Source organism: Camarhynchus parvulus, chromosome 2, assembly GCF_901933205.1.
Source record: "Camarhynchus parvulus chromosome 2, STF_HiC, whole genome shotgun sequence".
In the NCBI taxonomy this organism is placed as follows: Eukaryota; Metazoa; Chordata; class Aves; order Passeriformes; family Thraupidae; genus Camarhynchus; species Camarhynchus parvulus.
The window spans coordinates 147,349,434-147,375,537 of NC_044572.1; the positions used below are offsets into that span (position 1 = coordinate 147,349,434).

A 26,104-nucleotide genomic window follows, 5' to 3' on the forward strand; every position below is an offset into this window, starting at 1 on the left:
AAGAGCGAGTCACAAACCCTGGAGCACAACACACCAATGTCCAGCCATGGGAAACCTTTCACATCAAACTTCCCCAGAACGCAGATGAATCACTAATTGAGTACAATTCTGTTATTTCTCCAAAGGCCCAACACTAACCTCATCAGCATAATGACTTTCTACAGTACTGAGTGCATGCCCACACACACTCCTGCTGTACTTGGTGTCAATCCATTACCAATCCAACATGAAATAAACCGCACTGAAATCAAACTGCTTAACAATAAACACCAACAAAATACAGTAAGAAACCCTCTTACAGTTTGTTTCACACCCAGCCTTCAGAATATGTAATATTTAAGAAGTTATTGCATTTTTTTCTGATTTTAATTTTCATGTGCTTTTCTGCATGTATCATTTCTTTGATTATCATGTCTAGTTTTGTTCATTCTTGCAGTGTAAAAACGTGTTGGGATATTAAAATGTTACTAAGTGTGTACAGATGTATAGCTTCTATTTGAGCAGCTCAGGGACTGGTAACCATGGCACTGCTTCCAAGAATAGAATTATCATCTGTAACAGCACTCATGCTGTGGCAGTTGACAGAATGGTTATAAATATATCTATTAGCAGCCTGAGCTGAATCTTTAAACAGCACTATAGGGACAGCAGTTGGCTAAAAATAGCTTGACAATATTGCATTTGAACACTTGTCCTCAGAAACACTTTGTCACATCCACAGAGCGAATTTCAATATTTTTTTTTCCTGCATGAAGCTGAAAATGAACTTCTGTGGCACACAGGAGACAGACGGTGTGACATTTTTTGACCTCCCTCCCCCCAGAACACTACAAATAAAAGCACAACAGCAACAATCTTGAAAAGGCTGCTATAAAACATGAAGTGATGCCTAGAATTCAAAGTACATGAAGCAAGAGCAGAATCAAAACTCATTTTTCAAGGAGGGAAAAAAAACACATGGCAATCAAGAGTGAACAAATAGTCTGTGTGAGCTGCTGGAGTTCAGCTTCATTCTAACACACATCCATAGAACTGGAACAGGGAAATGATGGCTACACAGTTGTTACTAACAACTGTATGAGCCACCACTCAAGATGAAGAAAAACTGTCTCAAAACAGGTTTCTAGATACAGAAGATTTCATTAATTCAGACATACATTCTCAGTAAATACCTTTTGCTTGCCACTTTTATTATTTTCCTCATCTCTTTAATCCCAGTTGATACCAGTGCAGTACTACCCATGTGACCAGTTCAGCCAGCTGATGAAAAACAAACCAGTGTCCTTTATTACTTTTTTTTTGAAGGGTATAACCTACATTAAAAATAAGAAATTAAACACAGCTTAAAATGCACTGAATTTGTGTTTTTTCAGCAGTAAAGGTAAGACCTTTGATATATACTTCCAAATGCAAGTGAAAACAAGACCCTAGGAAAAGAAAAATTATCTCCCAGCCAAAACTAAATACAGCTTCTAAAATAGGTTTAAATTACACCTTCCATCTTTCGTGATGATTACTTAAAGATGAACTACAACTTAAATAGAACAAGCTCCACGTGTTGTATCCTTCTTAAAGCTTGGTTTTGGTAAGGGAATGTAATCTGACATTTAAAACTTAGATAATGAAAGTCAACTCCATCGTAGTATGAGACTTGAATATTCAGGCAAGAAAATTAAGCTCTTGGGATAATTAGAATTGCTGTTTTCATAAGGCACATGGATCAACTTGACCGTGGCAGTGAACTCAGGCTGCAAGGCAAAAAGAATTAACACTTCTACTCAAATTTGCCCATTATCAGCTACAGTTTCTTTAAAGTTTAAACACTTCCAATCTTTTTTCTAGATTTATCACAGGGGAATTAGAACATAGAGCACACATTACAACTGTGAACTTCTGAAAATCTACTGACAGTACTACTCCACATCTCTCTAGGATTTCTGCATATCTGCCAAGTGATATTACCACCATGAAGACTTTTCTCAACCAAAGTGTGATGCTGAGGACTAAAGAAAAGTCATGTCAGATCTGGTAAGATACTTCATCAAACAGAAAAATTAATGAGAGAACAAGCCTTTAGAATGAGCAATAGCTTGATTGATACCATTCCTTTAAAACATCATCGAGGTAGCTGACTTTAATAAAAAAAAACAAAAATTATGTTAAACCTCTGTGCAAAGGAAATTAATTTTCGTTCCACTTAACTTCAGTGTCAGCTACAAAAGTGCTGTTATTCCAAGGACGTAAAAGCTTTGCTAAGATCTCAAATTAAACCTATACCACAAATTAAAACAGAATAATATCTGACTATTACTTTATGACTCTGTCCTGGTATAAATATTTGGTTAAGTAGCATTTCACAAGATCACAGAATGAGTGGAAGACACCTACAGGACTCATCAAGTCCAACTCCTGGCCCTGCACAGCACCATTCCCAACATTCCCACCATGTGCCCTGAGAGTGTTATCCAAACACTTCTTGAGCTCTGTCAGGCTTGGTGCTGTGAGCACTGCCCTGGGGAGCCTGTTCCAGCGCCCAACCACCCTGTGGGGGAAGAACCTTTTCCTGATATCCAACCTAAACCTTCCCCAACACAATTTCAGGCCATGCCCTCAGGTCCTGTCCCTCACTGGTCACCACAGAGCAGAGATCAGTGCCTGCCCCTCCTCTTCCCCTCAGGAGGAAATTGTAAATGCAATGAGGTCTCCCCTCAGTCTCCTCCAGGCTGAACAGAACAAGTGTCCTCAGCCACTACTCATGTGGCTTCACCTCCAGAACCTTCACCATCTTCTTTACCCTCCTTTGGATGCTCTCTAACAGCTTCACATCTTTCTTATATTGCGGTGTTGCAGTACCCAAACCCGTACACAATATTCAAGGTGAGGCCACCCCAGTGCAGAGCAGAGCAGAACAATGCCCTCCCTTGCCCAGCTGGTGATGTTGTGCCTGATGGCCCCAGGACAGGGCTGGTCCTTCTGGCTGCCAGGGCAGGGCTTACCCACATTCAATTTTCCATTGACCAGGACTCCCACGTCCCATCCCCCAGCTGCTTTCCAGCCTCATTCCCTACTCTGTCTGTACATCCAGGGCTGCCCATCCCTGGCACTTGCTCTTGTTGAGCTTCAATGGCTGCTGATTGCCCAGTCCATTTGTTCAGGTCTCTGTGAGGCCTCTCTGCCTTCAAGGGCATCAGTGGCTCTCCTCAGTTTTGTACCATCTGTGAACTTGCTCAGTGTCCCCTCCAGTCATGTGTCCAAGTCATTTATGAAGATGCTGAAGAGCACAGGGCCAAGGATGGAGCCCTGCAGAAGCCCATCAGTGGCAGGTCACCAGTCTGATGCCACCAGTGTCATTGTCACCCTTTGAGCCTGACCCCTGAGCCAGTTGCTCACCCATCCTATGCTGTGCTTACCCAGCTGGGGGCTGAACATTTTGTCCAGAGGGACACCACGAGAGGCAGTATTGAAAGCTCTACTGACATCCAACAAGATGGCATCAGCTGGCTCCCCCTGCCCAGCTGGGTGGGTGACCTGCTCATGAAAGGCAACCAGGTTTGACAAGCAGGACTTTGCTGTCCTGAAGCTGAGCTGGCTGTGACTGATGACTGCATTGTCTTTCAGTACCTCCCAAAATAATCTCCTCCATAACTCTACTAGGCACTGAAGTGAGACTCTCATCAAAATGACTTTTTCTCCTCAAGTAATTTGTTGCATATATTCACTTAGAAGTAAAAGAATACCAAAAGTTGCCTGAATTTATTATCATTTTATCAGATGGTCTAAAATTAATCATTAGCAAGTATCAATTGGCTGGCTGCATTGACACAAATGGTCTTGATTGGATAAAGCACAAGCTACTGAAGCCAACAGAGCTACTGAAGTTCAACACAGACAGAAAAAATAAAAATAAAGTAATTTTAAAAAATCCTACCACTGTTTGATATAACAACTTCAGAGCAAACTAACATTTATTCTGAGCTGTAGCTGACTATATTTATGGGTGCTGTGTTTTATCTCAGTCACAGTGCCATCTGGTGTATATTTATACCCTTATACATTTTAAATAGATGGTATCTTTTAGGTTCATCCAACCACCTCATGTCATCCATTAACCTCTTCCTAAGTCTGATCTGAAAGTGAGGACACGAAGAGTTCTCCAGGAAATGGAATTATTCCAGATTTCCATTTTACATGTTCTTCAAGTGAACTCAGAAGTTCATTAGGAACAGAGTGGACTTTAAGCACTAAGGTATATGAATTTTGCTATAAAAGAATAAAACTTCTATTGCTGGAAAGGAAGAACATGGTCTCAAGAAAGAGATGAACAGAAGGGTTTGCATTTTTTTTTGCTTTTCCCTGGAAATTGGCCTCTAAAATCCAGCTGTGCAAGAACAAAGAGCACAAACTGCCTTTCAAGTCCTGCTGCTAAAGTTACCACAGCTTTCATTGAAAAAGTGGTGACAGATACATCCATTTAGTGAAGATAAATCAGTATTGATCAGCTTACTGTGTCCACATATGAAAAATTCAAATAGACTTCCCAGACTTGTTATATATTTTATCTCTTTTAACAATTTACAGCAGTTATGAGCCAGTTCTGACACTTTGATGAAAGCAGCAACATGGGAGAAAGATTTATGTTGGTGTTAACCTTTATTTTTACCCCTTCCCCAAACTTACAACAAATATTCCCATCATTATTTACCCTTCAACTCTTCCCACAACAAAATAAGTGACAAGACTGTAATACATGGCATATCTATATAAGAGGAACACATATTGTACATGGCACTGTTTTTCCTTAATAAAAAAATGCTGTATGAAAAATACCTGATTAGAAGTTAAGGCAGTATAGACAATTCCCCAAAATCTCCTGGCAGAGACACTGAACTAAAGGATTTTTATGGTCCCTTCCAACCCAAACCAGTCTATGATTCTATGCAGCCAGAAAATGTTACAGTAAGAAAGGCAGCTATTGGACATGAATTTTAAATAGACTGCTGTCTCTCCTTTTTTCTGGAATAAAAGGATTTTATGTAATATTACACTTATTTCAGGCTTTCAACAGGCATAACCAACTTTATATAAAATAAATGTGCATACCTGATGAGTTAGAAAATTAATTCATATTGTTGTTTCTTATGCTGATACCAGCTCAATTTCCAGTCCAATATCTGTTTTGTTATTAAACATATTCACATGGAATCAAGTGTATAAAACATTAAATATTACTTCAGCTGCTACCAGTACCAATAGTAACAAAATGCTTCAACCATCCCATAATTAAACAGTTGGGATGCTCAGAGAGAATAATTATTTCCTGTTTTTCTGTGGAAGACAGTGTCACAGTCCATTTAGGGAAGAACTCAGCAGGCCTGCTATTCACTGCATAAAATAGGAAAGGCTGTTGTTCAAAACCCCAAATCTGCTGCTTCTAATACTTTCACTGGAAGAAACTGCTCTGATTCCACATTCAGTTAAGCAGAACTGTTCTGAATATGTTACACAGGTCAACAATTTCTGATTAAGTTTTCTTTCCATAAACCATGCTATTAATAATTTTTCCATTATCCACTGTTTTCTAGAAAGCACTTCACCCCTCAAAAGCTAACAGTTTTGGTTTTCAAGGGTAATGCAACCTACTCCAGACAACAATAAGCTTACACAACTATTTGATAAATTGGAGGGGAAAAAAGACCCAATCTTCCCCAAGTAATTGTAATTAAACTCATCTATTCTCTTTCATTAATATTCCAGAGTGCCACAGAATAATTTTCTATTTACTTGAATGAATATTCATTAGAGAACTGAATGGAACTCGTGTCCACTTCCCTCACATGCTCATCATTTCAAACCAACTCTCATCCAGGCTGGGCAGTCTTGTAACACTGCAGTGTCCTAGCCAGGAAAGTGCCTGAATTTGTATTATTTGTATTTCTGGTGCATTGTATTGACCTCACAAGGCCTCAGGACTGAGATTTGTTCAATTTACTCTGATTGACCTGCCTGCAACTTTATTTTATGAGCTTTAGGTGCCACAAAAACTTGTCCACCTGACCAGAATGCTGTGCCTCATTTGTTTTAGTTGTGTGGGCCAACCACAACTTTACATACAGAGTTACAAGAGGTAGAATGAGATATTCAGGAAGAAGATAATCATGTGGTGTAAATAAATAAAGGCCCTGTCTGATGACAGACACTTTGAGAGGTGGTTGCAGCACAGCTGTACAAGCAAAACCCCACAGGCTGAAAAATCACTCACCAAGAATCAGATAAAGAAATGCAGGTACGCAGTTGGACGAAACCCTGCTCAGGGCTAACAAGAACAAATAACTTCTAACATAGGCTGATGTGGGATGTAACAAGGAACCACAGGCCAATAAAGAAAAAGTAAGGTGTAAAAACACATTAGAAAGTGCATCCTGGAAAAGAAACCACCTGTGACATGTTCCACCCAGTGAAGGATACCTCACTGCTCACAGCATGGGGAGGGTGGCCATAGCTCCTGCCCCTCTTCCTCTGCTAAGAATTTGGTGTGTGATAATTCCAGCTGTATTATTGTTCCTCCTGTAATGATTCAATCTGGACTAAGAAGGACTAAAAGGTTACAATTTCAATACTAAATACTGCATTAATACTGAAGTGGCTTAGCCATGCAAGGTGTTACCTTCTCATTGGCTGTAAAACAATAAAGTGGCACTGGGTGATTTCCAGAGGTGCCTCTCAACCTCAGCTGTTCTGAGTCTGATTCTGTGAATGATGCCTTATCAATAAATAGATGGATAAATAAGCAGATGAGATTGGAATGTTTCTTTGAACTCTCTGTGCTGTGTTCTTCTATCTGACTTTAGACTTACAGCTCTGCTGTATTTGGGACAGATAATGTTCTGATTTTTGCTGTACAGCTCCTAGTCAGTGAACACAACCCTGTAATGCAACTAATTAATTTTCCTTAATGGATTAGAACCTAAAAGTCCAAATAATTTTGTCCTTTTACTTATGTTTTTTACCCATCAGTGATGACTGATGTTCAATATACCTTGCACTACATATTCTCAAGACTTTTTCATGTACTGGTAAAAAATGCCACAGGAATGCTGCAGTTCACTCAGGAAAAACAGAAAGATGATAACACAGCTAAAAAACCACAGTTTGATGCTGAAAAACGTCTTCCCATTTTTTTATGTTTCAGAACTTTAACCCTGAAGTTCTTGGATGAAAAATGGCACGGGGCAACTCACAATAAAATGCAAAAGTAGTCTTCAAAGAGAGTGCACTGCCCTGAACTGGACTAAGGTCCTGAAAAGGAGACTTTTGATCCAAAATTACTGTGTTAAGATTCTGGGTCTTCTGCAGTTCTCAGAAATATTTATGTCAAGAAAGAACAGTTGACAAAAGTCAACCCTTAAAGTGCACTTTTATAATAAGTGAAAAATCTATTCAAAATGCCTTTCCTGCTCGATTCAAGCTGAACCACTCCAAGCAAGTGCCCTATCACCAGCCTATTCATCTGCCTGCCATTAACAGCTTGTTGTAACAAGAAATCTCCTCTTGACAAGAGGAAGTTACAAAATTTCATTCCAACTGTGACATCCCAACCACTGCCTATCACCTCCCCTTTCATGATTAAAACATTCAGCACAGAACCTCGGGGTAAAAATTCAGTTCACAGAACTCCAACAGGGTGAGGTTTCATTGAGGTTTTCAGAACTTAGCAGGAGAAAGTGAGAAGAATCTTTCTGCATTTATAGACATCCATGCAGTCTCTTACTCAGTGGAAATAAAACAGCCCCACATATTAAACAAATAATGGTGGCTGGTTTTAATGCCATTATTAAGTTAAAATCAAACAGGAACACTGGAAGATGCAGTCAGGTTGCAATTGAAACAGATTTCTGAAAATAAACAGGCTCAAATGCTTGACTTCAGCTTTCACCTAAAGAAGCATCTTCAAAACTAGCACATTTTCAAGCATGTGTTAAACAGAAACAGCAGCAGTCAACTTTCCATTTTAAATGAACAAATTTGTAAACTTGTTTGGAAAGAAGTAAATTAAGAACTGACAAAAATGACAGCTGAAAGCAGTAGAAAGCAGTCACGGTATTTTTTTTTCTAAATATAAATCAAGTAAGACTGAAATATCTTCAGTTTCATTTATAAAAACATGTTCTATTTTTCTTTTTTTAAATCTACCTACTTGTGTACAATTTTAACTGGCATTATTCCATTTAAAATTGTTTTTCATACTGCTGAAGTTATAGTTCTCTTTTTTTAAATCTCCATGTTTATATACTATCTTAACTGGCATTAATCAGTTTAAATTTTGTTTCATAATGCTGAATGAATTAATTTTATCTGGCAGTTTCCAAGTTACTTGTAGCTTATGTAACCTGAGCCACAGATCAGAATACTAAAAGCACTGATACATACATTTAGTGAATGTATACATTTTTCCAGGGAATACAGGATGGAATTATATAGAGAAAAAAAAAAAAAGAAGGGACACAACAGGAGAATGTGAAGGGTACATCAAGCACCCCTCTCGGCTTAGTAACCAGGCAGCCTTCAGTAACATTCCTTAAAAATGAGCAGCTCCATATCCCTCTGCTGCAAACCTAAACATTTGCACTCACTCAAGTCTCTTTCCTGTGTGCTCACAAAGCGTTTCTTGCTTTGGGGTTTTCTTCCGGCAAACTCTGTTATTGAGTGTTTATACCACAGATCTTCAAACATTTGAGTAACTGAGGGGTCTCACTAAGTGTAGACTACTTGGTCTTACAGGCTTAGCCTGGGTGCTAAATAAATGGGAATATTTCAATTCTTTTATGTAATGGAATCTAAGAAAAATGATCTTTCTGAACACTTTTCCATATTATTCAGTCTGCATATTCCCAAATTGGTTTAGTGCATTATAGTCTTCAGTTTTTTGATATCTTAGAAATGTACAAATTCATAAAGGCCTTAAAACTGGTAATTTCAGTCTTTTGCATTAATGGTATTCAAGACCCAACAGATCAAATACTTTCAATAGAAACATAAATGTGTCTGCTGAAAAAGATCTCTCTTCCCTGTTATTTCTGGAGTTTTCCCGTCCATTTTGTGGTACAAACCTCCAACACACACATACACACACACACACACAAAAGCCATTTTATTTAAAATACACACTCCAGTATGTGGGATATGAAAATAGACTACTTTCCACAGAATATGAATCCACAAATGAAACATTTGCATGTATTTATAAAACAGGTTTACCATTCACAGTACAATCCACCTTGTGGATATTTAATTAATAGGAGGGAATCATATTTGCACCATGTCTAAATTTCATTCTTGAAATATTAAATTCGTATCAGGAATTCCTGCTTAGATTACACTTCAATTTCTTAACTTAAATAATGTCCTGTTCCATGTAGGCAACCAAGCTTTTCAATTTCCAACAGTCATTTTTCTAGTCTCCAAAATCTATCACGAGTTGGTGGTAGGACAGGCAAACTCCAGGTTATAAATCACAGGGAATATAGGTATCCTGTAAGATTTTATATTTGCAAATACAATGAACTCTCAGTCATGCATAACCAACAAGCAAAAAGATAATTTACGCATGCATTCTCTAGCAGTAACTAATTATTTAACTCAGCTTTATCTTAAACCATAGATTAATGGAAAATAAAAATCTATTTAAAATTGAATTCTCTGTGAGGAAATGTGGGGAAATTTCATTTCGGTGGCATATTAAATAAAAGACTTAACTTTCAATCAGATTTCTTTAAAAGAGGTTCAGATTTCAGTAAGAAAGAAAAAAAAAAGAAGGAAAAGAAAAAAAGAAACCACCAGAAGTTGCTGGGATGCTGTGATAATTTAAGCTGAATTTTATCCAAATAGCAGACAAGTTTGGGTAGGACATAAGGATTAACATATTCAACACTTGCCAAGACTGCCACAACAATGAAATGTCCTCTTGAATTAATTTCAGAACAGGTGCATCCCTACACTTCCAAGAACGATTCCAGCAAGATCCAGCTTGGGGAGGTCCCGTGACAGGGATGGGCAGAGTCCCCCACGGGGATGGGGACACTGCTGGCATTTTCACATTGCAGCCACAGCAGAACTACAGCAGTTTCAGAGCCTTAACTCCTTCTTCTAACTCCCCACAGGAAAAAGTGAAAACCTCCTCAGGAGGAACCAAGGGAAGCGATGCAATCAAAAGGGGGAACACTGACAATCCCCTTCTGTTTATTTGCAGCTAAATTATTTTGTTTATATTGCTGCTAAATCTCTAGTTGCAGAAAAAAAATCTTAATTCCTTCTAAGAGGTCATAGATTTGTTTTCACTCTGTGCCCTGAATTTCATTAAAGATGCAGGGTAACAATTTGTAATAAATTATATGATCATAAGCTGATAGAAAAACCTGAAGAAGTGGCACTGGCAGACAATTAGGGAAATTCCTGAGACAGGAAAAAAAAGAAACCACACCAGCAGCAATCACAAATATTTTAAAGAACTTGGATATTGTCATAGAATGTAAAGGAAAAGGCAAGGAACATTCAGATTTCAGAGTTTTTCCTGGTTATTTTCTTTGCAGCCTTAGTTATTCCTACTGATTGCTGCTGAGCTAAAGCAAGGATAGGCACACAGGAAAACAGAACCTGAACTGAATACAAAGAGGAGATGAAAAGCACCATCCTGATACCGTTAGTTCACAAAAAAGGTGTATCTTTGCCTCATCACAGATAAAGCATTACTCAAATTGGGAGCTGTGTATGCCCTGGAGTCAAATATGGACAAAAACCACAGCTATTGCTAAATTTGTGAGAATACCAAAAAAGCCTTTCTTATTCTTCCTGTCTCAGCAATTTTGGTCACTCTGTCTCTTAATAAAATGTATTTAGATATAAAAAAATGTATTACAGAAAAAGAGACATACAGATATTCATCATCACTTCACATTAAAATTAATTTAACAGTAGGCCTGACACAAACAATCTATTCTTTCAATTTAGAATTCCCTAGAAAAAAGCTCAGAACCTGGTGTTTAGGCTAAAAATTGAAATATTGAAACTCCACATTTCATCTTCTCCATCATTTCAGAGCAGCCTCTCCAGATCTGAACCTACTCCTCAAGTATTAAATGCTGCAGAGAAACTCTGAAACTGTAGTGTCTGTTTTTCATTTAATTGCTTTCAAATCAAACAGAGCCTGAACAAAACCCACAGACAAACCTGCAAGGAAATGCATTGCACTACACACAGCATAACATGGAAAACACGGTTTCAAACCCGCTGCTATTCTTTAAGATTTTCCCAATTCATAAAAGAGCAGGAAAATGTAAACCAGCAAGCTGGTGATGCAGAGAGAGAAGTATGGAAAATTTCAGTTTATCCTGGGTGATGAGCTAAAATTCATGGCTTATTTTTAAGGATCGGAAAAATAAAACGCCCACCACAACTCCAAACAGGTAACCAGGCAAATTTAAGGAATACATCTTTAAAGCACAGGAGCTAAATGATCAAAATAATCTGTACCTTCCTTCAAAGGAATGCAGCAAGAGGGGAAAAAGAAGGGGAAATAAAAGATAGCGAAGCTGAGAAACTGTGCTGTGATGCAGAGCTCCACGCTGCTCCAGAGCCAGTCCTGCCTCTTTCTTTAGGTTAGTCCAAGGCCAACTCCTTGGCCTGGCTGAAAAAATTTTAATGAACAGTTTCACTGTTCTGGAGATTTTAACCATTTGAGCACAAAGGATGAACAGCTCCTCACTTTGTTTGCTGCATTCTGAATTTTTCAACTCCTTCAAAAAAAAAGTTTTCTTCTCTCAGAGACCAAGTTTACAAAGGACATTTTCCATTGTTTTCATAATCCTGGAACCTGCAGGTCTTGGTGTCCAAAGCAAGTTCCACTTCTAGAAAATTCAGACTCTGCTGGGAAAGCACAGGGAGCAGTGGCCAACCAGGCTCTCTTTCCTGAGATACACAGAAAGACTTTCTAACTCTTCTGAAGGCAATGAAACCTTCAGTCAGAGAGACAAGTGCACAAAGTTTTTAGTTCTTTTTAGCAGGGACATGAGCCTGATAAGAATCATAGACCTATCAATCCAAGATCATCAAGTCCAACCTTTCAACAAATATCACCATGTCCACTAAACAGGACCACAAAATGCCACATCCAGTCATTTTTTGAACACTTCCAGGGATGGTGACTTCCCCAACTCCCTGGGCAGCCCCTTCCAGTGTTTCACAACTCTTTCAGTGAAGATCTTTTTCCTAATACACACTGTGAGTGTTTTGAAATCGGGAGATTTTGTTGCTCTGAGGAAGGAAGGTAAAAATTAAGACGCAAAATGAAAATGTATCAGTCAGAATCACAGACAGACTTCTATCCCCATTTGATGTTCTACATATCCTTAAAAAGTCTGATGGTCATAGTTTGATTTTTTTCTGAGTAAGATGCTAGCCTGTGAGCTGAACAAATCAGGCAAAGAAAACATGAGCTGAGCCTTACAGACTTTCACACATTAGGCTGGTACAAGGTACTCAACAGATGGCAAGATTCCTGAAAAACACAGCCAGGATTTTGTACATGGCAAAGCAACAGTGAGTAGAAAATACTACGAGAGATGAGAAGAGACAAAAACAAAAACCAAAATAAAAAAGGCAGAAAAGCTTCAAATAGCTCATTAAATCATATTAACAAAAGACATTTCTAGACAAAAGTAGAAACATGTCAGTGTTCCAGAGGAGGAAAATCAATGACACAGACTTTGCTCTTCTGATGTTCTTTGTGCATGGGAGACACTCTGCAGGTGTCAGAACTGATCTGGGCCCTTTCTCCTGTCCCGGGACAGCAGCAATCAGAAGTTATGGGCAAGCAGAGCTATTTGAGATTCCTGCTCTCAGGCTGTCCTTCTGGAATTATTTTCCATACATTCCTCACTGGAGCAAGCTGGATATTATAATAATGGACATTAGAGAAATGTCAATGAATTTTGTCCAAAATACAGAATGTGTTTTTTTCTCAAAGCAAAATTATTAAGTTGATTAAGTTGACCTGAATTCCTCCTCCCTTTCTCTTCCAGCCAATATTCCCTAAATATTTGTTCCTGGAATATAAAGATCCCTATTTATGCCTTCCTGTTCCTTGTGAGATTCAGCACACAGATCTAGGAGAGTCTGGTGTGATGAACACACAGCTCAGGAACACTCTGGCCCTGCAGAGTGCAGAAAACATCTAGTTTTGCACACTGTTATGTCACAAATTCTGATTTTCAGGGGGAAACAGGGTTCCCTGTATACAGTAAATAAAGGGAGAATGTCCACACGTTCATTGTGATGCCTTTTCCATCAGGGACTTCTCAAAGCAAGTGGTTTTCACAAAGGAGGTGAGGTGAGCGGAGCTGCCACTACACAAACATCTGAGGATTGGGTTGTTTGGGTTTTGGGGAGGGTTGAGTATGTTTACTCCACAGAAATCAAAGTTACTATTCAAAGTTATTAGTAAAATACAGAGTTGTACGTGCTCAAACCTAGGGACAGTTTTTAATTTCCTCAACTCACCTCCCTTAATTTGAACATCACTCCCAGTAATACTCACTGAAGTGGTATAGAACATGATAATTAAATTATTTCTACTTTTATTAATTTTTCAGTTAAAAATTTAACAATCTCCCACAATTTCAACTCCATTCCATCCAGACTTGGAGATCATAACCCACACCTGGATACCAGGTACAAAGAACAGTTACAATTCAAGCTATTTTACTTCTTTTGTGGTAGAAAATTTGCCATGGTGAAGTTATGCATTATAGTTGCATGGCAGTACCATCACAAAGGAAACCCAAAAGGTCAGCTTCAAAACTGAAACATTAAAAAAAATGTTCATTATAATTCATAGAACTTTCAAACTTTATAGAAACACAACTTCAAAAGCAAAACCAGCACTTCAGGGGCAATCATCACTGAGCCATATAATAGTGAAGGAAAAGCAGTGTCCTCCTTCCTTCAGAATTTGCCATTTCTGTCATACACAAAAGTGTATGACAGAAGTTCCCAATAAAATTCTAAAAATAATTGGTCCCACATTATCTCATTTATAATAAGTAGAGAAAAAGGATACCTAGGGCAGAAGGCCTTTATTTGCTTTAAAATCCAGTGGTGGAAATTGAAGGTAAGACAAATTAGAGCTAATGGTAAAATGCATTTTTAAAAGGCTATTTCACCATTACAGGAACTGCTGTAAGGATGGAGAAAGTTTTCTGCCACTGAAATATTTCCATAAAATTGGCTAACTTCCAAAAATGCCTGCTTCAGCTCAGAGTTCTTGGCTTGATGCTGAAACCTCCGAGGTAAATTTATCAGGATCAGATTAGATCAATGATCAGTACAAAGTTTTCCACCAAGGCTACAAGAATAGATTCCCAGCATCTGGATAACATTCCATTTTTTTTATAATTCCAATCATTTGTAGCTATTCCCCTCATTATTCTAGCCTGGAGCACCTATAGTCTACAGGTGATTACTAAGCAAGCAGATAAACTCAGGGAGAGGATGTGGACTGCCAGCAGCACTGCACTAACCAACAAGAGGTAGAAAAACAAATAAAAAATAACATGGAAGAATTAAAACAAAAAGACACAGACAGCTGCCCATAGGGAACCAGCACGATGCAAGGGGCAAAATCCAGAAATGGCTTTTGGTAAAGGATCAAGGGTCTGGGCAAAGAAATACTCATATTGAATTCTCAGTGAAGAATGCAGGATTTCAAATGATTTTTTTCATATTCTTAAGAAACAAGATTACATCACGTGTTTCTCACCCTCTTACTGAGATGGAGCATTTGGTGGTTATTTTGACAATATTCCCAACTGTACATCTTGTGTGATCTTGGGCAAGTAATTTATTCCTTGTTCTGGACTCTCAGCTGCTGCATCAAATGGCAGGAACAGTAATAATTCTTTATGACTTGCATTTAATAGTAATAAAAATATTACTTGCATTTGCAGAGTATCTAGCAAAAAATTAGTAGAATTTCACATAATGACTCAAGAAAATTACTGAAATGGACTGTTCACCTTGCTGGGCATTTGATACAAAGATATAACCTAGCTGAAAGTAAACCTGATAAAATTTAGACACATTAGTTACTGCCATGAAGCAATCTAGAAGCCTCCTTGCTCCAGAGATTTACTTTATTACAAAATATGTATTTTAATTGCTTCTTGTCATTTGTCTTTTTCTCTTCTCAGACTTATTTCAGCTAAACCAATAATGTTTTAAGAGCCCCAGGTTTAAAATTAGCAAGTCATTCTGAGTCCTCCATTCTTACCAATCTGCAAAGTGTGATGTATTATGCTCACTGTATTTAATAACTACAGACAGCTGAAGCACATCCAAGTCACTTAACAGTAATATTTAGACTAATTTATCATCAAACTACACACTTCTAAGTGGTGCAGCAAATACTCCACACAAAAACAACATGCACCAGTTTAAAGGATAAATTTCCAAATGTAATATTCATAGTACTTTTGATCTTCTCCTACCAGAGAACATGCTTTTTATTCCATTTAAACACAAGAACATTAGGAATTTAATTGACTCTGAGATTACACCTACAGAAAATCAGGTCTAATGAATCATAGAGAAACATCTAAGAAATGACACTCTATTTGATCAACACTCCCAAATTCCTACACTTTCCCCTCTTCACATAACATTTTTTTCATCACCTGCTTTTCCCTCTCTCATATCATCAGTCACTGCAATTCACAGCAAGATCAGCAATTTAATGACAACACAGAGAAACCAATTTCATAAAATGACCAACAAAATTTCAGCTGGATCTGTTTATCTAACACAATATTAAAAGCTGCATTTATTCCAGTCTCAGGGCTTTTTTCCTCTTTGTCTTACAAAGAATTTCCTCTCCTCTACTTTTGATAGTTTTAGATAATTTTCATTGCTTGGAAATTTCAGCATTTTGAAGTTAATCTTGTCCTACTCCCCCTAACAAAGACTTAGCCTCTGACTGATCAATGACAAATTTAGCACATCATCATTATTAGTACTAAATTTAAAAGCTTGAAACACACTTGTGAATAAATTAAAATTCTCTTAAGCAATCCCTCTTGCAGAGCTTGCTGGGATGATTCTCCAGTCACCTCCCTCAGTGAAACAAAGTTGGTAAAGCAGATTCTGAGGAGCCCTTTCAAAAATGCTTTGGCATCAATTGCAGCCACCACAGTCTGCACTTCCCATTTCTTCTGAGCAAAGCTGCCACACCTGACCCACCCTTCTGGAGTCCCCACAGTGATAAATTGCTGAAGTTCCTTCTCTTTCTCATACTCCTGGGGAAGGCAGCTATTAAAAATGCCACTTCTAGCTAAACAGAACACTCACAGTCTAAAGATTTTACTTTTCTTTTATCAAGATGCTTTTTATCTCCTTGGCCAGCTGCCCAAAAATCAGAACAAAACTCCAAGCCTTACTATGATCTGCCTCTATGATTGAGGAACTGAAAATATTAAAAAAAACCAAGTTATTTGAAACATTAAGAAACTGAACTTGCCTGCAGATTTATTTATTTATTCTCAAATGGAGAGAAAAAAACACAATGTTTATCACAGCCTGCAGTACAGCTATTCTTCATTACTTGTCAATGCACTGAGTTTTGTGGGTAAAAGACCACAGAAAATTATTAAATCAATAAAATCTATGGAATTTCAAAAATAGTCCATCAAACATTTGGAAAGAAAACATTATCATATGCAGGATGAGCAATATTTAAATAAAAATTCAGCATGAGACTGAAACCAACTTCAGCAGCAAATGTCTGGATCTACAACACAAGCACTGTAAATGTGCATGGGTAAGAACCAAGTAAATAAGGCACCTGAACTAAAGAGTGGTCTTTGATCCAAACCCTGCCTGACCTCCCTCATCTGTTCTCATTAAAAGAGGAAAACTAAACATGCAAGAACTTGCAAGTGCAAAATTAATGTTAAAACCCCAAAGGGATTCTGAATTTGTGACACGTGACCATGGAGCACACAGCAGGTCACACTCTGACAGCTCCAGGCTGCAGGGGCTCTCTGACCTCTGGAAGAACATTTTGAAGAAATTTATCACCTAATGCAAAAGCATTCACACAAACATCTCAGTTTCTCATTATTCTTAAAATTTCTTACAGAGCTGACTGGACTTTCACCACTCTGATCCAGATGTTTGTTCCAAACCTCCCTCCCTCCATGTCAAATTTCCAGCTCAGCAGGTCTTCACCTGAGCCCATCTTTATTATTTCTCCATTATTCTAACCCAGTCAACTTCCCCTCCTTTTCTCCCCTCACTTTCTATGCAGCCAATCCCCTCCTACAAAAGCCAACCTAAGTATTGAGATTTTCTTTCCTGACTTATCACAATGTCATTATGGATGTGACCACCTCCAGCTGGTCCCATAAGCTCTGTTTATTGTGCTGGTGTCAACTTTCATTTCTCTTTGTCCATCTTTAGACAAGAAAGAGATGAGTGTGGTTTATACAGGAGACTGCACCTGCAGCTACTCCTGATGAGAGGTTTGTTTGGGTATGAGCAGGGTATCATCACTTGTTTTCTGAGTGACAATGAAGGAAGTCCAAAAAAAAGTGCTTTTGACAGGCAGACAGTGAATCCATCCAAATTTTTTCTACTAGTACTTTATAAATTTTTTAATCCTCCTTTCATGTCAAATAAAATGGGAAAAATAGCAAGTTCTGAAACATATTGCATTGAAATTGTAGATGCTACTGTGCTAATATTGAATGTAAAATACAAGAAAAGCTGAATGAATTGAATTTATCGAAATCCAAGGGGCAGTAGGGTTTTTTCCACCCCTGGCTCTAGGGAATAGATTTAGTCAAGTATTTTCTTAATGTTCTGAATTGCAGTCCCCTCTCGAGCACAACAGCCTGTTCCTTTCTTGAGAGACCAATTCACAGAAGGAGAGGAAGAGGAGTGGAGAGCAGAAATTGTGTGGAATACTCAACTATTTATAGAACTCCAGGGAAGATAAGCAAAGCTGAACGGGGCAGGGAAGGAAAGCTAAAAGCATTTAGGCCCAGACTGCTCAAAAATTGCCAGCTTTCATCCAGATCCAGATCATAATCAAATTTTGCCAGACAGGTACCAACTGCCAAAAACCCATTTCTCCCTTGTTTTTGCAGAATGACTCTATTTTTATAATCCACTTTATCTCAAAGAAAACTGCAGATCTTGGCCAGGAAGGCAATAAAAACCACCTTGCTGACCTGGCAAGGGTTGATGTGGCTCACAGCTCCAATCTGAGCAGGCTTCAGGACATGTGAGTGGCCTTCTGGCACTCACATCACAAACTGTCAATTATAAAAAATAAGATATGTATTATTTTGATTAAAATCAGATTTGGAAGTGAAAGAGCTTTGTTTATTTTTTATCTTCTACCATCCTGAAAGTTATTAGGGAAAAAGAGATAGAAACATAAAACTTGACATGTTTAATATTGAGGAGAACTCAGGGCCACAGAATTTATAAGCATAGTAATGAATTCCAAAATAGGACAGCATGGAAGTACAACATCTAAACTGGACTATATGTTTGTGCCTAAGATCTCATTCCTATATTCACATTTCTTCAATGAAAAGTGATCTAAATTTCAGTTGTGTTCTATAGACACAACATCTACTCTAAAGCAGCATCCAAAATCATTTTAAAATTTAAAAAAATCCCACTTGTTCTGTTTAAGGGCTTAAACTTAGAATAGATATAATGTTTATGAATAAAAGGAGTTAGAACTTAAAGTATTAACAATATAAAGTTTATCCCTATTAGCAGCACACTTTCAAATAGAAGAGTAAAGCCTGAGAACTGAATAGAAAAAAAATCCAATTAAGGCCTGCATCTCATCTTAATACACTGCTGAGTAAATCAGAAAAGATACATTAAAGACAGTGTGTTAAATTAAATTAGCTCTACATACTGTATTTTAACACTTCCTACCATTTACAGAGAGTGCAGGAACAGAGCAGTTTTATGAGAGTACTTAAACCCCTCCAGCTTCTGCAGCTGAATCTCCAGAATTACAGCTCACATTCAGGATGCAGAAGGAAATTCTCCTGAACAAACAAGTCTCAAAACAAATAAAGAAGTCAGCCAAATCCCTTATAAATTATAAACCAGCCCTGTCTGCCAAACAACTGCCCAGTAAGTACTGGGAATGTTTAACAGTTTAAACCAAGGTTTTAAAAAACTCACAATATGCTTTCAAAGTTTTCATCACCGAGCTAAAAGAGTTCTCCATTTCAACTCTTCATTTGGGTTGGACTGATCGCTAAAGCTCAAGTCCATATGGAATAAGGACTGAAGTGCCAGTTTGTTTCTTCCATCTGACCACACCACATAATCTCAGCTTCCAAGCATGAAAAGCAGTGCAGAATTCCCCAGGTTCAAACTGACACTGTGTTTGCTGAGAGATTACGGCATCTGGTTACATTTCTCACTGCAGCTTTTGCATGAAGACATAGAATAGTTGAATATCTGAACACACTGCAGTGTTACTCAAAAAGTAACAGATTCAGCCTCAAACCTGACATTCACACACCACAGCAATGGTGAAAGGCTGAGTTACCCTAAGCAGAGTAATTCATCCTTTCATGCAGATGCACCTTGGAACAACCAAGGAATTTAGACAAGGCTCAGCACAACAACCCAGCACTGAACAACAGAAAAGAGTATCTGAACATAATATTACAGCCTGAGATTCCATTCAGCTTGAGGGTATAAGCAAGCTTTATGATGAGGTCATAAAGCAATTTTTACACTGAATTTATGAGCTCGTTGTTACAGTCATTTCCAGAAACCAGTGACTGGTTTATTAGGAGACAGCCTACAGCAAAATTGGAAACAGAGATTGCAGAGAAGCTCAACTGCAATATAAAGACTGAAGCACAAAATCTGTAAGGCAAACAAGTAGGGAGGGAAGGTTTAAGCATGAGGCTTATAAATATCTGAACAAGGACATTTCAGAATCAGCAACACGAGAAGCATTGATTTACACTCACTTTCATTTGCAGAAATTCACTTTTATTTGAAGATGAGCTTATGCACAGCATGCAGGATTGAAAAATAACCACTAGCCCTGAATATTCACACCAGACCCCTATTGTTAAATCATGAATAAGTGACAGCAGAGAGTTTTCACCACACATACAAATTGTTTAAGATCCATCTTGCTTCTTAACTTAAAAACTCCCACTTGCTTCTTACATTAGTCCTTGTCAAACCACTCTAATTGGCACAACAATAAAGCAAATGCAACCCAGAGCTCATCCCAAGCTGCACTGGCAGGGACAAACAGCCCACAAACCCAGATTTGTTCTGCTGCAACAGGGAGAAACTCAAGGATCTTTTAAGGAGGTTCTAGGGAACTGAAAAAGGTTCATAAATATCAAACATTTTGAGACTCAGCATCAAAGGGAACCTTGAATCTCCTCTCATGTGCAGATCCCAGCTTGTTTCATTTCAGACAGCAATGTCTGAGCAAAAGCATTTGACAATGAACATAATTCATGTACTCAAAGACACCCAGTCTAAACCAGAGAGACTCAAATCCAAAACTACAGCAAATTCCTCAAAACTCAGCCAAGAAAACTGGACCACAGCACATGCTAATTATATCTATAAATTCTTAATTGACTGGATTGTTTACAGTAACTCCCTGTTATCTATGGTTTGGAATTTATCTGGCTTTCATTTTAAACTATTGGTGGTTCCTATGCTGCTTCCTACTAAAAAGTAGTGTTAAAACAGAAGTCACAAGCAGAAATCCACATTATCACAGAATGACTGCCTAAAGAGGCAAATACATCTCCTCACTTATAACAGGTAATTTTTTCTGGTTATTTACCCACTGCCCACTATGTCTGTCCATGTACACAGAGACTTAATTATGTGCATAGCCCACTGAATCAAAAAACATTTTTAGCATAGTTCTAAAGTATTTTGAACTCCACAGGCATTTTTAATCCAAGCAGATCCAATTATTGGTTTATAGTAATTTAACTGGGACAAACTCCAGGCATGCTACAGATGCTGTACAGCAGTGATGCTCATCAGGCTCAGGACACAGAGACATTTACTCAGCAAAGAACTTTTTGATGCTGTTGGAATGTGCATTCCCTACTCAACATAGTTTTGATCATCTGAATGGTTCTTCTATCACAAAATACCAATTAAATCAAAATTCATTCCATAAAGCTAACAACAGGATCCAGCATGTGCCTTCCCACCACAGTTTTTCTGCACATGCTGAAAACCAAGTTTCTGCTTTACACCCCTTCAATATCCTTCTAATACCATCACACAGATCATTGGGAACCTGCAACTTCTTGGTTGCCAGGACAACTGATTGACAAGCAAAAAGTGCACCAAAATGCTTTTTTCTTTTGTACTTGGAACAAAGTTCTGCATTTCTAGATTTTTTAGTCCTATCTTGAAGCAACACTCCCATTGCCACCGTGACTGAAAAGTGTCTACAGGTCAGACATTCCACATAAAGCTCTGAACTTAAAAATTAATGCTGGACATTTTGTTCACTTAAATAGCAAATTATTTCCTCAATCATGCTCATTTATATTTACAAACAATTGGGAGACACCTTACTATGCCATAAAAAACAAAGGCTTTAGTAATTTTGCTAAGACATTCCCTATGCTGCAGAATCAATTGATGATGAATTAGCAGTGCTAATGATCCAAAAGAAACACATTTACAAATTAACAGCTTCACCTGTTTATTGCTCAGATAGAATTGTGAATATTCCCATTGTGAAGGAATCAAATCCACAGGCAAAGCAAGTCACTGAGAAAAGCAGAGCTTGTGTTTGCTTCTCAAACACTTGTGAAGCCAAATTTTGCCACATACAACACTCACTCTAATTCCTGACAGTCTGAGCTGATGCAGAACATGGATCTGTGCAGGGAATGTATCAAATACTGCACACAACAAAACATTCACCAAAGCTGCGAAGAGACCAATGATGTGCTCCAGTCCATTATTTACAATCTTTGTTATTTTCATCTCAAATTATATCTTCAAATCTGGCCATTATGAAGCTAAATTTATTTCATGCTCTAAACAACAACTTTACATCTCAACAGGTAAGATCTGCCCCAGAAAAGCAAAGAGCAGCTTAGGCCAGGGCAGACTCTGGGTAAGCACAGCGCAGCTTCCAGCTACACAACTCTTCTTCCACCTACACAACTCTTCTTTCCACCCTGCTACTTTTCTTTACTTTTCCTTTGACTCTCTCAACTATTCTGTTTTATTACTTGTATGAACATCACTAAAAAAAACACTGCAAGAAAGCCAAGAATTCACAGAGAAGCACCTTCCTACAGAGTAAATAGCTTGAGAAAGCACCATGAGGTGAGCTGACAGCTCCCCCAGTACACCACAGGGACCGCCAGCTCTGCAATTTCCACTCTTAGCCTGATCTTTCTTCACCTTTTTTGTTTGTTGGCTCTAATATAACAATCCAAACACAGAACATCAAGCTGTGCTAAAAAGAAACCAAAGGGAAATATTTATGAGACAAGGAAACCTTTGTTTTTTAATCACACAACAAACCATAGCACAGTACAACTAAAAAACCACAGGTTTTACTTATTTTGATGTCATTCCCCTACCTTGACGTGACTGAAATCACCAACTTTGCTGCTTTCCTGGGGATTAAGAGGTTTGGTCTCCACTCTTGGTTTGACAACCTGCCTGAAAGGACTGGAGAGTGGGAGTCCACTGACACTGATTCCATCTGGAAAACAGAACAAAGAGAATTACTTTTGCTTGTCTCATGCTATGTTTTGTTCCAATTAATTTATATCTTATTATCAAAGGGAGAGAAAAGACACATAAAGTGATATTAACCTTTTACACAAAAAGACAAAACAAAAGACAAAGATTATTTGGCTGTTTCTCCCACGACACCAAAAATAATCAAATTTGAACACACCAAAAACTTGGTGAATATCATGGGGAAGGATGGAATCTGCATTTGAAATAATCACAACAGAGATGTCAGGTTAATAATATAAAATTAGTTTTAACATTTACAGTATTAAAATAAAAGTTTGTGGTTTTTCATGACAATGTGATCCTATCAGCTCCTTAGGATCCTTAAATTAATTTCTGGTACAAGGATTTCTTTTTAAAGTGTGTATTGTGGAAAATGACAGAAAATAGAGATGTCATGTTTTGTACATCTACTAATGCAAAAATAGTTAAATAATTCTCGTTTATAAAGGAGGCAGAATGGAAACTTAAGGTTTCCATTTTAAGAATCAACAAAAAAGCTTAAAAATACCCTGAGAGGAATGTCCCCAGTTTGGTGCTTACTCCCAGTCTGGGTCCTGGCACACACAGGATGACAAACATACAACTCAACAACTTAACAGCTTCTTTACTGCCAACAAGGTGTAACTTGAAGGTAAATAAATGCACTACAGCACATTTGGGGTCCTCAACCCAAAAACTCTAAGCACAAATTTAAAATGTTTGAAAATTACTGCTGAATCAAAAGAATTAGAAGAACAAGAGAATTAAAACAAGCAAGCTTTAACAAACAGTAAAAATATATTCACTATTTGTTATTATTTACATCCAAAGAATAGAAACACTTTGTTCCTTGATGCTGTGCAGAGCAACTGCAATCCACAAACACCAACTAAATACAAGCAAAATCTCATGTATAGCAGCAGAGACATAGAGCTGAACACATAGAAAACACCAAATGTTTACACAAAATCCAAACAAATTTCCTAAATTGCTCCTATGAAATCCAGACATGTTGAGGATACATTCCTCAAAAGAAGAAACCATAAGAACAAGATGGAACTTGAAAGGGGTTTTGCTTCATTAAACTTCACAGGTGTCCAAAGGAGAAAACAAAGGGAGTATTCCCATATTCCCTTACCTGCAATTTCCTTCACTAAGTAATTCTTAAATGCACCTTAGCATTGAATAAATATCCTAAAAATATTCCAGCAGTTCCTGGGGGAGAGCAGGACAGGAGGTGAGAGCACCCTGCCCATTCAATGCAGCAGGGCCATGAACAGGACAAAACACAGAATTAAATACAGAACTACATTTGATCACAGGCTTTGAAAGCTGCTCTTTCAAAATGAAAATTAGAAGTTTTAATTGAGGAAAAATATTCTTCTCCAACTGATGAATGATTTTCACTAGTTCTATATTTAGAACAAAAACTGACACTGACTGGTGCATAAAATTGCAAATTAAAACATGAAAAGAACCAAGTATGAAAACCTGCATGGCATTAGTCAGATTTTCCACCTTTTTATATGGCATGAGCTTTATTTCTTTGAGAGAAGAATAGAGAATACCTAAAACAACATCACAGAGATACAGCTAATGCCTTTCTTAATTACTTTATCCTTTAAAATCCCATTTTATTTTAATTTCTACAGTAGAGGGGGAAGAAAAGACAATAGTTTAAACATTTTCTCTGGAAAGAAGACATTTTTAACTCTCTAATTTGTATCTGAAAAATGAGGTTTTCTAGCAAAGGAGACATCAGGATGAAAGGGAAGTCCAAGGTAACTTGGTAGTGGTTTCTGTCTCAAGTCTGTGGCACTCTCACAGAGCCAGTGCCAGGCACTTTGTGATGCTGCAAATGACTCAGCCCTTCTCAGCCTGGACTGCTCAAGGCAACTTCTCTGCCAGAGGACAAAAAAATCATTTTCTACCACAAACAACGATTTTTTTAACTTATTTTGTTTCTTCTGTTCTTTGATCAGGCAGCAATGGGAGAAAAGACCTTGCCCAGCTCCCCTGCAATACATTAAATAGCCAGAATGGGGGAAACTCTGTTAAAAACCCTGCTAGGTTGCAGACCTTAATGATGGCAGGAGAAAACATTGAGCACCAATGAAGCAGTTTGCCAGAAGTTTTACATTATTGATACTTACCTTTTTGAGATTTCATACATTTTATTTTCTCTCATGAAGTTTAGAGAGATGAAGATGCTAAATCCTCCATAGTTTCCTTTTGTCAATCCCTACTGTCAAACATCCTGAGCAGCCTTGCACTATATAAAAAGTATAATTATCTTTCTACTCTGTCCAGAAATTTTCCTAATTTCAACAATCCACACTGAATATTTCCATGGTAACAGCATATGACCAACACTTTTCCCATGGTAACTGCAAAAACACAGCTTGCCTTTCCAACATCCCAGTCACTGCTGTCACAACAGAGCAAAATCTCCTACCAGCATTTCCTCTCTCCTATCAAATGTTAAGTAAATTGTCAATTTAACTTCATTAGCCACTTTCCCAGCAAACTGCACAGAAGAATCCCACAAAATTTCTTACTTGAATGAGGGAAGTGCATTCAGGGAGTTAAACCTGTGGATTTACAATGAGCACAGAAGGAAGGGGTGGAATGGGACAGCTCCTGGCCTGTGTCACACTGTGCTGTGCAAGGACCACTGGCCTGACCCAAAAATGGATCCACTTTTCAACAGGTACATCACAGCTATGGAGGTCCCAAACTCCACAGCAAGGAAACAATTTAAAACTGTTCCAGTGACATCACAGAGGATGGGATTCTGAGGCAGTGTCAGGCAATTCCGTGTCACACAAAATGGAAACTGTGGAAGGTTTTAGGCTGGAGTGCTGCTTCTTTCCAGGAGAATTTCATACAATCAAACAGCAGTGCAGACCTGCTTCCTGCAGCTTCCTCAAAGCAGCACAGGGACCCTGAGAGGGGCAGGAGGAGGAGGAATCCCAGAATTATTCAGGTCAGAAAAGGCCTCAGAGATCATCAAATCCAGCCTGTGACTGGACATCACCACGTCCAGAGCCCGAGTGCCACATCGAGTCCTTCCTGAAACACCTCCAGGGATGGAGGCCCCACCACCACCCTGGGCAGCCCATCCCAGGGAGGGCAGGAGGGGCTGCTGGCCTGGAGCAGGATCCTCTCCTGCAGCCCAGGGATGTTTCTGGGGGGATTCTGCTCCTCTGCTCTGGAGAGATCCTCCCCAGAGTGTTTTGCCCAGCTCTGGAGCTCCCAACATTGAAAGGAT

General features: G+C 38.3%; 1 protein-coding gene across 6 annotated transcripts in view; it reads right to left on the reverse strand.

Moving 5' to 3' along the window:
* Positions 1 to 26,104, reverse strand: part of TRAPPC9 (trafficking protein particle complex 9) — a 441,577-nt gene that overhangs the window by 341,159 nt on the left and 74,314 nt on the right. For all 6 annotated transcript variants that reach the window (XR_004060513.1, XM_030943200.1, XM_030943197.1 and 3 more), the window contains one exon: positions 22,689 to 22,813. Coding sequence is in view for 5 of the 6 variants with exons in the window: in XM_030943200.1 (XP_030799060.1) it covers positions 22,689 to 22,813 (125 nt within the window). In the remaining variant the exon portion in view is untranslated. The remainder of the gene's footprint in view (positions 1 to 22,688; positions 22,814 to 26,104) is intronic.